Source organism: Panthera tigris, chromosome F2 (assembly GCF_018350195.1).
Source record: "Panthera tigris isolate Pti1 chromosome F2, P.tigris_Pti1_mat1.1, whole genome shotgun sequence".
Classification (NCBI taxonomy): domain Eukaryota; kingdom Metazoa; phylum Chordata; class Mammalia; order Carnivora; family Felidae; genus Panthera; species Panthera tigris.
In genome coordinates this window covers 18,591,669-18,608,716 of record NC_056676.1, presented here as the reverse complement: position 1 = coordinate 18,608,716, position 17,048 = coordinate 18,591,669, and the positions used below count along the sequence as shown (strand labels likewise).

The window sequence follows — 17,048 nt, the reverse complement described above, 5'->3', positions numbered from 1 at the left end:
TCCTGACTTCTAGCTTCTGTGTTCTACGTCCTGATCCCAACATCTGCCTTGGTTTTCTGATGCCTGATTAATCACAGTGCTCCCACGATCTAGAAATGCTCAGGCCAGTGAATCACCAGCAGAAGGTGTTAGAATAGCTGCTGCACAATGGGCCAACTCAAAATCCTCACCCTCCTACTGAGGAACTGACTAGAGTATCTGCAAGTTACAATACATTGTGTTACAATGACACAAACCTTGTAGGGGTTGTGAGTTGTGAGTTATGCATGAATATGCAGTGCCTGACACACAACAAGCACATATTAGATGATTTCCATATTTTCCTGGGTCTGTTTTGTCTGAGACTTCAGAAAAAAAATTTTAAACTACACAAAATCTCCATATCGCTGTATCTTCACTCTTCCTGCACTGAAGGCAAAAAATAAAAAATAAAAATAAAAACAAAAACAAAGTCAGAAAAAAAACCTTTTAGGTAGCTCTTATAAACATATGTGAAGAGATAGATAAATATTAGATTTCCAGATGGACCAGAATATGTTATTTTAGAGGGAAATAACCCAAATTATATGCTGAGTATAATAGGCTCTTACAGTAAAGGAATCCAAGTATTAATATAAATGACTTTCTGAGAACACAAGCCCAAAGTATCCCTGGGGCCCAAAGTGTGGCAAAAAAAATACACCTTGCCCATCTTTTCCACTTCCTTATTTTAGCACAGAACACCTCAAGTACCTGGTTGCCCAAGTAGGTAGCACATTTCCCAGTCTCCCTTGCAGCTGGTTCAGCCGTGTTATGACACTCTGGTCAAGGGGATGAGAGTGAAAGCAAAGTGTGGAATTCGTCTCTGTCCCCCTAGGGCTGGAACGTGAAAGGGGTCTGTAGGCCAGCCTTAACCATGTGGTCCAGCACACCCTAGTGTACTGGTTCCCCAGCCTTCTGCACACTGGAACCACCTGGAGAAACTGTATGAAACACTGGTGTCTGGCTCTCTCTCCTACAGACATTGATTTAATGGGTCCTAGGGGATACCGGAGCAGTAAGATAGAAGGAACAGGAGACTCTGAATAGCCTGACAGAGCTGAGCTGCTTACTCCCCTGAAACACTGTTAGGCAATCACATTGAAAAATTAAATAACCAGAGCTCCAAGAGGAGCTCCAAGAACACACACAAAAAAAGCCGTGTTGATTACATACGGCTTTCTTATTCACAAACAAACAGTGCTGTTTAAACTACTGTCGTTTGGCTTCAGTGAAAGCAGCTGAACAAATATGCTCATAAATAAACATAATAAACATGAAAATTCTGGTCTTCAGAAAAAATATATAAGTATAGGTTAAAAATAATACCATTCTTTTTCTTTTAAATTTCAAGAGAGTGAGAGCGTGCACACATGTGCAGGGGAGAGGGACAGAGGGAGAAAGAGACAGAGAGAGAAAAAGAGAGAGAATCTTAAGCAGGCTCCATGCTCAGTGCGAAGCCCGACGCAGGGCTCTATCTCATGACCCTGGGATCATGACCTCAGCCAAAATCAAGAGTTGGACGCTCTACTACTAAACCACCCAGGCAGCCCAACACTATTCTTTTTCTAACAAAAAAAATGAAAGTTTACCAATAGCAAAAGAGAGTGTAGTTTTAGCAGCCTAGGGAAATTACTGGTGAGCTTTCATTAAAGAAAAACTAAAAATAAATTTAAAATATTAAGATTATCCAGTTAAGACAAAGACAAAAATATATTAAAGTTTGCCAATTCATTAATAATTAGCATAAATCAATGAAACATTTGAAGCACAATGTGAGATGTCAGAAAAGATGCTAGGACAGAGTTAAGTAAATACTGATTTATCTTGTAGGGCCATTTTTTATAGGATACCAGTTAAACTGCTTTAAATTTTTTTTTTCAACATTTTTTATTTATTTTTGGGACAGAGAGAGACAGAGCATGAACGGGGGAGGGGCAGAGAGAGAGGGAGACACAGAATCGGAAACAGGCTCCAGGCTCCGAGCCATCAGCCCAGAGCCTGACGCAGGGCTCGAACTCACGGACCGCGAGATCGTGACCTGGCTGAAGTCAGACGCTTAACCGACTGCGCCACCCAGGCGCCCCATAAACTGCTTTAATAAAGAAATGGACTCTTTCTATTTTCTTGTTCTGTTATCCTCAACATGTGACTTCCATTTCACGGTCCCAAATGGCTGCCTCATTACCTGCCATCACATCCTCATACCAGACAGGGGGAAGGAAGAGAGCACATATTCCTTCATTATAAAGGTACACCTTAGAATCTACCCATGCCACTTCTGCTCACATCCCACTGCCCAGAACCTATTCATATGCCCACACTTAACTGTAAGGGAGGCTGAGAAATGTAGTCCTAAATTAGACAAGCATGCCTTGAGGTAAAACTTTTATCACTATGGAAGAAAAGAATATGGACATTGGGAGCAATTAGAAGTCTCTGCCAGGGGTCTCATTATTAAGAGGTACAAGAAAAATTGGGATAAAGTTGTGTTTAGAATATTCAAAAATTTTTTGCAGAATAAATATATGAATACAAAAATATTTCTATACAACATATACAAATATATTAAAGTTATACAACATCCAACACATAGATATACAGCATAGAAAATGAAAATCCACTTTGTTTTCATAATTTCATCTCTGGGGAAATAATGAGTTATTAAATCAATCTTGGAATATGTGGGTATGAAGCTAACATTTGGGTGATATAATGTCTTTCCATAGCTCTTCCCCAAGTACTACTACTGACAGAAATAAAACTTTGGAATGGAAGATATTATTTCTGGAATCCTAAGATTACTTTCTTTGGGGCAATAGTCTCAAGTAAGAAAAAAACTAGAATCCAAAGGAGCGTGAAATCAAGGCCAAGCTGAGGCATTAGAAGGCATCAAAGGAAAACATCAATATTTCTTGTACAATCACTAAAAATGTGACACCATCTATAAAGCCTCTTCTACTGGCAAGAAGACAATTTACATAGATAATTAAAGTAACAAAAGTAGCAAAGCAAAATCAAACACAGACATCAACCTTTATGTGACTCTCCCAGAGAAACAAAGTTTTAAAATGAATAAAAATTTTACTCGTTCATATTCTATATTGCTGTATTTTGGCTATTAACCCAGAGAATATTTCTATATCAGTATTCTAAATTTAACCAGCTGCAGTCATTCCTTAAGTATTGTACCATTTAACCTTTTCAAGTGAAGGGCTTGCCTTTTAAAGGAAAATACTCATTTCACATTAATGACAGAACATAATGTCCTTGGCTTAGATATTCTTGAACAACACAGGTCCTTTTTTGTACACTGTGCTTAGCTATATGGCAAGCCTAGAACACCATAGGTTTATTCAAGGAATCAATGCCTGAAGTCATCTATACTAACTAGAAATGTTTAAAAATCATAATCTCAACGTACCGAACTTCTTAAAATTATAATCACTGACTTCTTGGATAAAATGCAATAATCATTCATGAGAATGGAAAAAAAATTAGAAAAAAAAGTTTTTATAAGATGTACCAGGATTTGAATGATTATACTTAATACCACTTGAAAAGTGACCCAACCATACTCTTAAGTAAAGAAACACTTACTAAGGGGTGTTTTTCCTGAATTTTTGATGGTTTGAGGCAAATATAATGTCATAAGTCAAAGAAATCTTGGTTTTAATATAGCTCATGAAATTTTAATAAGTTCAGAATAAAAATTCATTATGAAAAGTAAATATTATAAATAAGATTTTTAAAGAATACACGTAAACAAAAAAATATCTTTTTAGGTCAAACTAATTGTACTCAAAACTCAAACATAACAATTTTATTTGGCATTAAAACATAAACCAGGTACTGTATATAGTAAAAGAGCACTCAGAATATTATTAAAAGACAAGTACTAAGAAAAACTGAAATGATACCAAAATGTTGTCAGATAAATCGTTTCTTTTTAAAAAGTGTGCACAGTAATGGCTGTGGGCATTAAATGTGAGAATATATAAGTTCCACACAATTTGTATCATGGTTTAAAAAATGATTATGTCATTATTTCCAAGATTTGAACCTAGTCATAATAAATATAAGAAGTCACGAGACGCCACTTCTGTACTCTGACTTCTAAATTTATATGTTACACTTAAGAATGTACACTTAAAAGAATGATTATAACAAAAATGATCAAACATCCAACCTCAGATACCTAAGTTCAATTCCTCTTACTATTCTCAAAAGGGTATGTTCCAAATCTTAACCACTGACTTTACAGTTCCTTACGCTCAGCAAAAACAAACAACAAAACAAAAACAGAACACAAAGAAAACAATAGTTCAATTTCATAGAGAAATATAGGCCACGAGGTAGAAACTCCAACTTTCCTCACCTCTAAAATAATCCTGGGAACTACATCCTTTCCTTCCTCCCCCACCCCCAACCCCTACCCCCCCCACCCACAACCTGACTCTCAACTCCCCAAGGCCACACCTCCCCTGCATTCCTGAAGCCCCCTCTGGCTTCCTCAGGACCTTTCTTTATCTATTAAAGCATCCAGCATGTTTCAAGGCTAGAAGACAACGGGCTCAGGAGCAGGCTAGGTGGCCTCAGAAAGTGCCAGACTCAGTCTGTGGTGTAGGAGAGACAGGGAAAGAGAAATAAAGTAGAAGTTTGGGAGGAAAAAAAAGAGAGAAGAAAAGCTTATAACTATCAGGACTTCACCTACAGAAGTTGCTTTGAACTTGAAGCCAGGCTGTCAGATGTCACTGAATGTGTTTTCCAAATAGAAACTAAGCATAAAGAGGCTGTGCAATTTGTCCCAGGTCACACAGTTTGTAAATTTCAGTGCCAGAACTTTAACCCAGGTCATCAGATTCCCTAAACCCATGCTCTGTACGTGCACTTCAGCCCACTGTCCCAGCGTGGCTGGTGAGTGTTCACAAGGAGGTACAAAGGCCACCCCAGCAGTTCTGCTAGCGCTAGACTAGAGAAGAAGCAGAATTTCAAAAATATACGAGAGACAGCTGGCTTATTCTTTAGAGTCAGAGTCTGCAAAAACGTGTTGCTGTGGGTGTTTCACAGCAGTGAATTTTGCCAAGTTTCTTCCTTATCTCCCAGTGACATGGGGGTTCTTGCCATGGTTTGCAGGAAGATGCACCAGACTTCCACAACGATCTGTTGTAGCTGCTTCTGTTTCCTTTTCATTGTCTCCTCCCCTTGGCTATGCTCATCTTCCTCAAACATCCCTGGACAAAATCATCCCCTTATGTTACTAACCTATTTCTCCCCTTGCACTTTACCACCAACTCTGGGTAGTTTTTCCATCAGTCTTCACCAACTCAGCTTTCACTGATGTCTCAGGTCCCTCAGTGAGGCTTCTGGTCATACACATTACTGGAGCTAATCCCAAATGACATTCTAATTGTCAAAGCCAGTGGCCTCTTCAGTCTGCACACTACCAACTTCTCAAATATGGGTCACTTGGGTGGCTCAGTCGGTTGAACGTCAAACTCAATTTCGGCTCAGGTCATGATCTCACAGTTTTGTGAGTTCCAGCCCTGCATCGGGCTCTGTGCTGACAGTGCGGAGCCTGCTTGGGATTCTCTCTCTCCCTCACTTTCGGCCCCTCTCCTGTTCATGCTCTCTCTGCCTCTCTCAAAATAAATAAATAAACTTAAAAAAAATTGTAAAGAGCTCTGACAACTTTATTTTTTTTTTACTTTTTTTAACCTTTTATTTATTTTTGAGACAGGGAGAGACAGAGCATGAATGGGGGAGGGTCAGAGATAGGGAGACACAGAATCTGAAACAGGCTCCAGGCTCTGAGTTGTCAGCACAGAGCCCGATGCGGGGCTCGAACTCACAGACTGCGAGATCATGACCTGAGCCAAAGTCGGCCACTTAACCGACTGAGCCACCCAGGCACCCCGAGTTCTGACACTTTAAAGAATGCTTTCTTCTGGGAACTAAATCCTTCCTTGGATTTCAAGAGATCCCTCTCTCCTGGTTGTTTCAACCTTTGATGTCTCAGTCCTAGACACCAGTGCACCGTACTTCCTCCTCTACCCTTTAAATGCTGGCTCTCCAACCCTTTACCCTTGGTTTGTATGTTTGCCCCCTCCTCAAGTTGTTCCCTTATGGCATCTCATCCACCTGATGGTTTCAACACATATGATTATTTAATTGCTAGATCTCCAATTTTTGCCCCAAATTCTTTCTTAACTTTCATATTCTTATCTTCAAAAATCAGCAGAATTTGCAGCTTGGCAGGTCCAAAATGAAATTCACTTTCCCCCCCCCCCAACACTGTTCTGTCCCTTGCATTCCATTTCTCAGTTAATGACACTACCCACCTTGTCTTCAAACTACAGACCAAAGCACCCACCCTGTCTCCTCCCTTCTACATAAACCTCCTCTTCTTATGAATGAGCACCAATACCAAGGGTTCTACCCAAGACCGTCTCAGAGTTGTTGGGTGTTTGTCTGTCTGTGGTTTGGTTTTTATTGTTTTGTTTATCTTCTTCTTCTACCTTCGATCAGACATTCCACATTTCTTACCTGGACCCATGCAATGGCAGAAACTCCTAATGGGTAACTAGATTCCAGTCTTTATTCCTCAATCCCACTGACAGAATTCTCTTGCTGAGAAACAAAGCTACTCTCCATAGATACTCTTCTTATATTAACGGCTTCATGATAAGGTAGAATTATGCAGACGAAACCATAAGACAAAAGAGTGGCTCTAGCCATATGATTAACTCCAAAAATCAGAATTATGAATGAACTATGACATATTCACTACAAGAGTCAAGACATTAAGGGCAGCTTCCTGAGGCATCCTCATGTATACACATTCAAACTAATGGCTAGAAAACAAAGAAATCTGCCAAATCAGCCTAAGTAATGCCCAGCCAGAGGGCTCAATTAAGACCTCTCTGAGGGCTTAGGATAAAAAGAGATCAGAGTCTTGAGACCCTCAGAGGAAGACCACTTTGGTACAAGCAGAAATCTATTATTTTACAAGCTAGACTATGTTTATGTTTCATGTTGACTCTAGGATTACTGACCTGTGCTCTTCCCTAGTAAATAATAATGTTTTGAAGATTACAACCCGTCTCAGATTTAGAGAAGCAGGGAGAAGTCTTCTCTGTGTGTTTATGCTGAGGACCATTGAGGGGGTAGGCACAGGGTGTAAGAGGAAGGAATCCCAAGGTGAAACTCAGAGACACGGATTCAGGAAATCTTGGCCCGGCAACTTTTTCCCACAGGATATGCCTTTCCAGTGCCAACTCTGGCTGTCACAATCTTGTTTATTGTTACTAAGAGAGAAGGTGTCCCATAATGCTTGACCTCCCACTACCTTTCGTTAAATTCAGAATTGTTAAAAACAGAATCCTTCTCCAACTGGACTGAACTTACTCCATCCCCTTATCAATACCCCAAAATACTCAAAAAGCATGCAGAACTTTTGAGTCTCCATCAGCGAAGAATTTTCCGCATCCCCCAGACGACATCGTGCCAGCACACCCAGAATGCCGTACCAGGGTCACACGGAACGTGATGCTCTCTCCACATGGGCAGTTGTCTTCCCAGGCAGCTGGCATTGTCCTCATCCTTCAGAAGCCATCTGCCACCTCTTTCCCTAAACTTCCCCTGACCCCAGACTGAAGGAGTCCCTTGATGCCCGCCCCCACGCAACTTTGCTTCTCACCCTATCACTGCCCCTCCCACATGGCACTGTGATTACCTGTATACTGAGGTGTAGGATGGCAGCATATGAATTTGAGGGTCACACAATTCAGCCTGTAACATAAGCCTAAGCATAACGTGTTGAATCAATTTATCCTTGCCTGGAAAAGTTAGATCGTAACTGAAAGAAGTTGTTTTTGGACTTTGTGGTGTTTGCTTTTGTTTTATTTGCCTGTTTCCTTGAGCACCTGCTATTTACACAGCACTATGTTTAGGCCAAGAAAATTGTACCCAGGAAATAAATACACCATTCTTATTCTCTGGGGAGTTTACTCTCAGGTAAGTGGCTTTTCTAACTGCTTTAGCAAAGGCGCAAATCAGAAGAAGGTGCAGTTATGCTAGGAAAGGCTGAGTGGAGAGTCTGAAGCCATATAATTCATTCCCCCCTCACCCTCTGTGAAGGCCCCTGAAGCCAAACCACAGAACCCTGGAATTCTAGGGGGCACTATTCGAAAGAACTAAGAGACTTATATATTAAGCCAAATCAGATCATAAATATGCAATTTTTTACTGTCAACTGTAAAACACCATACTATGGTTGTTGTTACATAGAATACAAAGTGTCGTCACAGTCTTAAGTCAACGGAGGATTTACAAGAATATCATGGGAAGAAGGACTGCATGGACAGAAAGGAATCACGAGGGAAGGAAGTACAGAAGAGACTCAGAGAGAGAGAGAGAGAGAAAGTGTAAAGGAGAAAACCATGCAGGCAAAAATTATACACTAACGATGACCAGCGTGTGTAGCTCTGTGTAACAACTACAACATCAGAAGATCTATTGATAGAACCCGCCCCCTGTGAGCCAGGGACTGGGCAGAGCCCAAGGCTTACATCCTATCCTTCAAGCAACCTTGAGAAATGTTATTGTTTCCCCATTGAACAGATGAAGTAAATGGTGCTTGAGAAGTTTAGGAGCCTGCACAAAGTTAGCTAGTAAATTAGAGACAAGATTCAGATTCTGGGGTATCTGAAGTCAAAGCCTACCCAGGTAACAACGTTTCAAAATCAAAATCTGTTGTTTATGACGAGGCATGTAGCCCAAAGTCTTTGTCTTCATGTGCCTACAGTGTGGAACAGCATTGCACACTGATTTGCCAGGGACAATCCGGGTTTATATCTGTTTCCCAGTGTAATTAGTAACCACTCCCTTTCACTCTCAGAAGTGTCCCAGTTTAGGGACGCCTGGGTGGCTCAGCGAGTTAAGCATCAAATATCGGCTCAGGTCATGATCTTGCAGTTCATGGGTTCGGGCCCCTAGTCAGGCTTGCTGCTGTCAGTGCAGAAAGCCTGCTTCGAATCCTCTACCCCTCTCTCTCTGCCCCTCCCCTGCTTATGCTCTCTCTCAAAAATAAAAAATAAAACATTTAAAAAAAAAAAGAAGTATCCCAGTTTAGACAAAACGTGTATCACCATCCTGCCTCAATGCCATAGTGAAGTGTATCTACATGATTTTCCAGGTCCGTGTAAAGTAAAAGTATGAGGCCTTTTGCTCAAAAGGCAGGAAAAAAGTGCTATTAGAGGTACTGAAATATGAAGCTTTTTTTCTTTCTTGTATCTGCTCTACTCACACTCCATGGTCCCAGTGGACTTCACTCGTAAAACACAAGTTCAGAGATTAAACTAGCACAAATTTCAAGATGGTGCTAGCAGAGCATTGAACCAAGTTCCAGGTCGTCTGGAGCATGAAGCCAGTGCAAACTGCACAGGATACACACCCATGAAGTCGGCCCTGCTCTGCCCTTTTCCTGTCCACTCGAATGGGTCTAAGAAGCCATCCTGATCTTGGTATGCCCTAGGAGGACTGCAAACAGGAAACCAGTTGCAACCCACTATTGTCCAGGCTTGGAACGTTAAATACTGGGTATTAGGTCCATAAAATCACGTCTTTTGACAAAATGTGTTACTTCCAATAAAGCACAAAATTATATCTCCCAAGCAAAACAAGAACATGCATTCAAGCAAATTTGGGCACTCCCTGCATTTTATCTATGACCTAAAAATAACTAATCCAGATAATGCAACCTACCCAGGATATCAACTGAAAATTTAGAATACAATGAATTGACATAATGGTGCCTTACAAAGTCTTTAATACCACAATGCCTGATTTAAATACTGTTTCTGTTTTAAATGCAGGTACTACATGTTTAATTTAAAACTTTTTGTTACATAAATTCCTATGTGACTGAGTGAAATTTAAATAATTTCTACTATCTATACCAACCAGATAGAAGAAAAACAAAACTGAGAATTTGAAGGATGATGAACTGTCTTTCAGAATGGGGTGGGAGGGGCACCTGGGTGGCTCAGTCAGTAGAGCGTCCAACTCTCAATTTTGGCTCAGGTCAAGATCTCGTGGTTCGTGGGATCGAGCCCTGCATCAGGCTCTGTGCTGAGTGTGGAGCCTGCTTGGGATTCTCTCTCTGTGTCCCTCCCTTCACTGTCTCGTGCACTCGTGCTCTCTCTCTCTCTTTCTCTCCAAATAAATAAATAAACATTTTTAAAAAAAGAATGGGGTGGGAGGTTAGAGGATGGGTCATTGATTCATTCATTCATCCAGTCATTCAGCAAGTATTTACTGAGTACCTGCAATGTCACAAGCACTGCACAAAATTCTAGGGAAAAAGACAAGTAAAATATGGGCCTGTGCTCAAGAAGTTTACATTCTAGTAGAATGAGACAAAGGTAAACAAATACATGCATAAGCTTCCCTTTGGTGAGAGATAAGAAGTAACTACAGGGAAGAGTGGTACAAAGCAGTGAGTCCTCTAGCCTGGTGGGGAGGGAAGGGATACGATCATGGCAGTTTCCTGAAGGAAGGGAGCCCTGAAGGCCCTGCAGGAATGCAAAAGGATGTAAGGGCTACCAAGGAGCAAGAGAAACCTGAGAGCCCATGGAAGGAGTGAGCCACTCTAGGGGACAGCTATCTAGGGTGGGAGCGGGGAAAGTTGTTCTCTCCTTAAAAAGTTAAAAAGGCAAAGAGCTGGAAATGAGAAGAGAGAGGGATCAGAGGTACAAAAGAAGTATAAAAGCATAAAACTTTCACAGAGTAAGAAACGTTTTCCCCTTCAGCTCATATGATCATTTAACCAAGAGGAAAAAATATCATTTTGTTTGATTATTTATGGACCTGTAAGTAAAAATATGTTCTTGGTAAAACTAACAATATGCTTTCTATCTCTTCATAATAAAGATAAGAGTACCCTTCATCCATGTTAATGGCTGAAACAATGACAGAAATCTAAAACAATGACTAATCTGACAAATATTTACATTTGATGTAGAAATGCACTATCAATTTTTTCAACAAACGTACAACACTGCACTTATTTAATACTACAGCTATTTTTTAATGACTTTTATTATTTTCTGCATTTCTTTTTTTTAAAGTTTATTTATTTTGAGAGAGAGAGAGAGAGAGGAGACAAGGAGCAGGGGAGGGGCAGAGAGAGAGGAGGACAGCAGGTCGGAAGCCAAAGGGTTCTATGCCGACAACAGACAGCCAGATGCATGGCTTGAACTTAAGAATAGTGAGATCATGACCTGAGCCAAAGTCAGATGCTTAACTGACTTGAGCCACTGAGGTGCCCCTGTGTATCTACATTTCTTATCAGTCCTTCAGGATGGACTCCCAGAAGAGGAATTGCCAGGCCAAAGGGTTTGAATATTTTTAAAATTCTTGGCACATTATCAGGTTAGGCTAAAATGAAAACTAAATTGACTACATTAACTGAAGGTGACCAAGTAAAATACATGGGTATTTAGCGTTGCTATAAGTAAAACTCAAAAAAGAAATACTCAAAAAGAAAACCTAAAAAGTGTATTAAAAGCAGATCTCAGGTTTTGATGGTTTTGTCCAAAAGGAAGTCAGGGTAAACTTTTGTTTAGGATGCTATTCAGGCCAATGAGTGTGTTTGCGTGTGTGTGAACAGGTATGTGCACAAACACTGCATGTTTGTGCACAAATAATGGACAAAGAAAAGTAAAAGTGGAAGAGTCCCTAATTTCCAAATGAAATAAGAAGAATGAAATTATTAAATGACTTGTAAATAGGTACATACAATTTATTCATACCTCCCACAACTTCTTACCCAACTCAATATAGCAGTAAGTTTTCAATTTTAATAATCAGGTGTTAAGATTAGAACAAAACCTGATATGATAAATAAAGATCAATAATAAATTGGTTTTTTAATATAGGTTGGGTTAGCTGTCCGTTTCTATAAATTAGGACTCTGCACAGTACTTTTTTCATATGCCTCCAAAAAGGAGTGACTAATGCAATTTAAGAAGTGACTAAGATTTTTCAAAAGCCAAAGGACTTTGTCACCAATAAAGTTTCATGAAAAGCAAATCTGAAGCTATTAAAAGTCAACTCTCCACTTCACACTAGTCAGAATGGCTAGTGTCAAAAAACAAGAAATTAAAAGGGAGGGCAAAGGCTTGGGGAAAAGAGAACTCCCATGCACTGTGGGTGGGAATGCAAATTGGTGCAGCCACTATGGAAAACAGTATGGAAGTTCTTCAAAAGACTAAAAATAGAAGTACCATATGATCCAGTAAGCCCACTTCTGGGTATTTGCCCAGGAAAAACAAAAACACTAATTCAAAAAGACATATGCACACTTATGTTTGTTGCAGTGCTATTTACAATAGACAAGATAGGAAAGCAACTTGTGTCCATCTGTAGATGAATGGATATAGAAGATGTGGTATACACAATGGAATATTACTCAGCCACCAAAAAAGAAAAAGAAAAAGAAAAAAGAAACCTGGCCATTTGTGACAACATGGATAGACCTAAAGAGTATTATGTTAAGTGAAATAAGTCAGACAGAAAGACAATGTGTAATTTCATTTACAGTGGAATCAAAAAGAACAAAACAAACAAGGAAACAAACAACAGCAAAAAGGGATAGAGTCATAAGTACAGAGAACAATCTAGTAATTGCCAGAGGGGAGGGAAGTCGTGGGGGACAGGTGAAACAGGTAAAGAGAATTAAGGGGTACACACTTCTAGTTATAAAATAAGTAAGTCATGGAAAAGTACAGCATAGAGAATATAGTCAATAATATTGTAATAACTTTGTTAAAAAAAAGTCATCTCCTTAAAAATATGCTTTTTTTTTTTTTTTTTGCTTCCATGAAGCAAACTTCATGGAAGTGCATGGGAATCCAGTTATCACCGATTACCCATATATTCTCAAATATCCAGCCTTTCCAAAGAATGTGGCCCCTGGGGGCTCAAGGACACTGATTTTAATTTGAGAAGTCAAACAGAAGTCAACCTGTGCATCTTACATCCCTTGAGATACTGTTCTCTCCCTGCTATAGCAAAGAAGTAAATTCCTCTACCGTAATTATAAGCAGAAAGTTTACATCTTACTAAACCCTAAGCAGGAAGTTTGGCCTTTGAAACACTTCCCTTGGGACCAGGGCGGGTATGGAACAGGGAGGTAAAAGGAGCAGAAGGTTTGAAGATTTGAGTGAGACTGCAAAGACTAAAGTCTCTCGGGTCTTTAAATGATGCTCTCCCAGGCATCTGGGTGGAGAGAAGCCAATCCTCAAATGCTTTGTCTTTGCAACAGTGAACAGGAAAATTCAACTTTTGAGTGATGTCTCAAAAGTTTCTTTCACTCAATTTTGCCCCTTCTGGCTCTAAAATGAATGAAACGTTTCCAGAACAGGCTTCCAATGCCACAAGCTGAAACTTTGAAACAAAGTTCCTGCCAGTTCTATGAAATCTTGAAGCCATTTGACACAAGTTTTATGATAACAGCTCTCCTGGGCTCCGTGTGAACAGGGAACCCAGGAGCTGAGCAGGGAGCAAATTTAAACCCAGGGTGGGGGGATGGGGGTAGAAGACTGTAGGGGTAGAATGGGGTGAGCACCACATGTGGCTTTAATATCCAACAGCTGCTAGAGATCATAACCCCGCTCCTCTCTCTGTACCCCCACCAGAATCCCATGTTTCAAAGATTATCATAACTAAAGGGACTTCGCTGCCATGTAATCTGAAGAACGAACTCAAGTTCCAAAAGAATCACGGATTCATTATTTTTTTAACTAAATGTACCTGAATCTAGCGGACTGACTTGAATTACCAAGCCAAAGCCTTAAAATAAAATCCCAGGGAAGGAAGAGAAGGGGGGGGGGGGGGAATTACACAATGCAGGCCGGGACGGGGGTAAAGAAGAAAGAGGAAAGATGGGGCAGCAGGGATTCCCTGCACAAGAGGTTCTCCCACTGGAGCTAACTTTTCAAACCCGCGGCTCTCCAAGGCCCTAGGAACTCAGCGCGTGTCCAGGCGTGAAACAATCGCCGCGGGGGTCCTCGCGCCCACGAGCGCGGCGTCGGCGCGCGGGCTCGTGGTTCCCGCGATGCCGGGACCCGTGCCCCCGACCCCCGCAGACAATGCCGCGCCCGCTTCCCGCCGCCTCCCCGGGGTCCGCGCCCCGCGCCGCCCGCCGCCTCCCGCGGCGCCGCGCGGGGACACACTCACCGACACCAGGAACTCCAGCGTGCCCACATAGTCCCGCTCGGTCTTCTGCAGCTCGCTGAGCACGCACACGCGCAGGCGAAGCTGTTTCTCCAGGTCCTTGGCGCTCTCCGCGCGGCCGTCCCCGCGGCTCTCGTCGCTCATGGTGGGCGGCGGGACGCGGGGCTGCGGGGCTGCTGCGCTGCGCGCTGCCCCGCGCGCCGGCTGGTGTCCGGCCCCGCGCGGCCAGAAAGGAAAAGTTGCTGCGCCTCCGAGAAGTCCGAGGAGGTACGGGCGACTTTACATGCTGGGGAGAGTCTGGGGTGGAAGGAGAGGGGAGGGCGCCCGCTGGAACTCCGGCGCGGGAGGCGCGAGGCTTTGAGGAGACAACTCCCGGGAGAGGGGGCGCCGGCCCGGGACCTGCGCGCCCGGCCCCACGGCTCCGGCCTCACGCGGCCCGGGCTGGAGGGGAGGCGGCTCCGGCAGCCACAGCGGTGACTTGGACATTAATCAAATGCTTTGTATCCATGTGACTCCGACCCTTTACCCTTCGCCAAATCTCAGGAAAAAGGAAACAACCCTGGGGAAGTGTGTTGCGTGCCAGCTAACTAAATACACACACACACACACACACACACACACAGAGTCAGCACTTGAGATGGAACTAATTGGAGATTCCCAAACCTAGGAGGACGTACTGCAAGACACAGCTCGAGGGTTGCTCCTATGACTCCCGCCTATTGTTTAGCTTTAATGTGTTTTGTACAAATCCTGAAAGCAAAGAAACAAGTCCCCACGGTTACATAACTGGATGGGAACAAAACAACCATGGTATTGACCCTCCCGTCTTTGAAAAGAAACACATTGATTTTTGGTTTTGTTTAGGCACAAAATAGGTTTGCTTTTAAAAGCCCCCAACTGAGAATAATTCACAGGGCAGATACCCTCCCGCCTGCACTTGGAAAGTCAATTAGCATAATAAATGAAGACACTATGGGAAAGTGACAGCCTGGCCCAAACCATAAACTCCAGATACAATAAGCTTCACCACTGCAGTGTGGTGCTTTGGAGGGAGATGCTTTGCATGTCTATAACTGTTTTTCAATATCAAGATAGTATGTAAATTGAATCACAGGCGAGAATATGTGTGCCTGTTTTGTTTCTAAGAGCTGCTATGATTTAAGACAGTGTCAACTAAATGAACAAAGCTATTATTGTATAGTTATCAAAAGATACATAGATACAGTTATAGGTATATGGATACAGATACATTCTTAGGATTTGCAAAGGGAGAGAAACACAGAGCCTGTCCTGATTGTGATGGTTATGCTTGTTACCTTTTCTCACTTGGAAACAGAGTCAGGAGCTAATGAGCACGGAGTATTTACAATTCCATGCAAAACAATGCATGTATATTTTTGTCTTGATAATAACCACGTTAAATTTTCAGTGTCATTCTTTCCTACTCAGAACTTGAAACGGTCCACACTAATAACATTTAAAGAAATGGAAGAGCAAATCGTTTGGATGCAAGAAAATAGCCTGTTAATCTTTTCCAATAGTTGAAAGCATTAGTCCAACTCTGAAAAATGAAGATGCTTTCCACATTACTTACATTAAAATAATTTCCAGTTTGCCAGATGACACCTTTTCAGCACATGGTTTCACTGCATGTCTCAAAGAGCAAAGAGGGACGGTCATTTTCACCTTTCATTAAGAGCACAGCTTTTGAATGATGTGTGAGGAGCTGATGGGCAAGATATGATTTTCCTTTGTTTTGTGGATGGCTAACTAGAGGTGGCTGTGAGCAAAGGACAAAGAAGTAAATGGCTTCACACCTTATGACAAAAGAACAAAGGACAAGGCACATTAAAGGGCAGACCTCACAACCCCTAGTAAACAATAAACAAAAGAAACAAGCGGAAGACAAAGGAAACGCACATCCAGTGATGAATGGGGAAATCAAACATGATTGAGGCTTTTTACATTGTGCTACAGGCAGCAAGGAATGAATGCATTTCCTCCTCCTTACGTCTGTACCCTTCTCTCATGTAAAAAGTAAACAAATAAATCAGGCTTTCCATCAGCTGTTGTCCTAGATGAAATAGCATTTCTTCCCAATGACCCCCTATTTCAGAACTGTTGATGCAATTATCCTATAAAAAAAAAAAATAGGCTGTCTACAACCCATTAGAGCTTCAGTCTCACCTCTGAGAATGATAAAATGAGTTTGAATCACTAGTGGAGTTTTAAATACCCACAGCATTTGCCTCCATTCTATAAACACGTATTGAGTACCTCTGTGTGTATTGCAAGGCACTAGGGCCTGAGGATTCCAGAGACCTTGATCTCTAAGCAAATATTTCTCAAGGTAGTTCACAGACCATTACACTGAGGTCTTGTTAAACATTTCTGGGCCCCATCCTAAATTTATTAAATGAGAATCTCAGAGGTGTAAGCTCCAAATTCTCTTGACAAGGTCTTCAGATTATTCTTAGGCACAGTAATATTTGAGAGCCACCATTCTAAGGAATTATAATTGAGTGAAAGAGAGTGTTACAAATATAAGTGATGTATTAAAAGGAAAACTGCAAGGCATGCTTTGCTAAGAACAAAAAAAGTGCAAGGAAGCTAGCAGAAAATTATTCAAGTGTGCAGATTCAGATGTCTCTCAGAAGTGCCTATGTAGAAATTATTATGATATTAACAGTTTCTGCTCGTTCTTCTGTTCCTCAGTCTACTCTTCAACATCATTTGTAATTAATGAACAGCTTCAGAACACTATATAGTGCCTTCTGCCAGGCAGCTCTCAG

General features: G+C 41.5%; 1 protein-coding gene across 1 annotated transcript in view; it reads right to left on the bottom strand.

Annotated features, from left to right (window-relative positions):
• Window positions 1–14,713, bottom strand: part of PREX2 (phosphatidylinositol-3,4,5-trisphosphate dependent Rac exchange factor 2) — a 288,123-nt gene extending 273,410 nt beyond the window's left edge. Inside the window, exon 1 of the mRNA XM_042973055.1 lies at window positions 14,260–14,713. Coding sequence (XP_042828989.1) covers window positions 14,260–14,400 — 141 coding nt within the window. The 5' untranslated portion in view covers window positions 14,401–14,713. The remainder of the gene's footprint in view (window positions 1–14,259) is intronic.
• Between the last annotated feature and the right edge of the window lie 2,335 nt (window positions 14,714–17,048).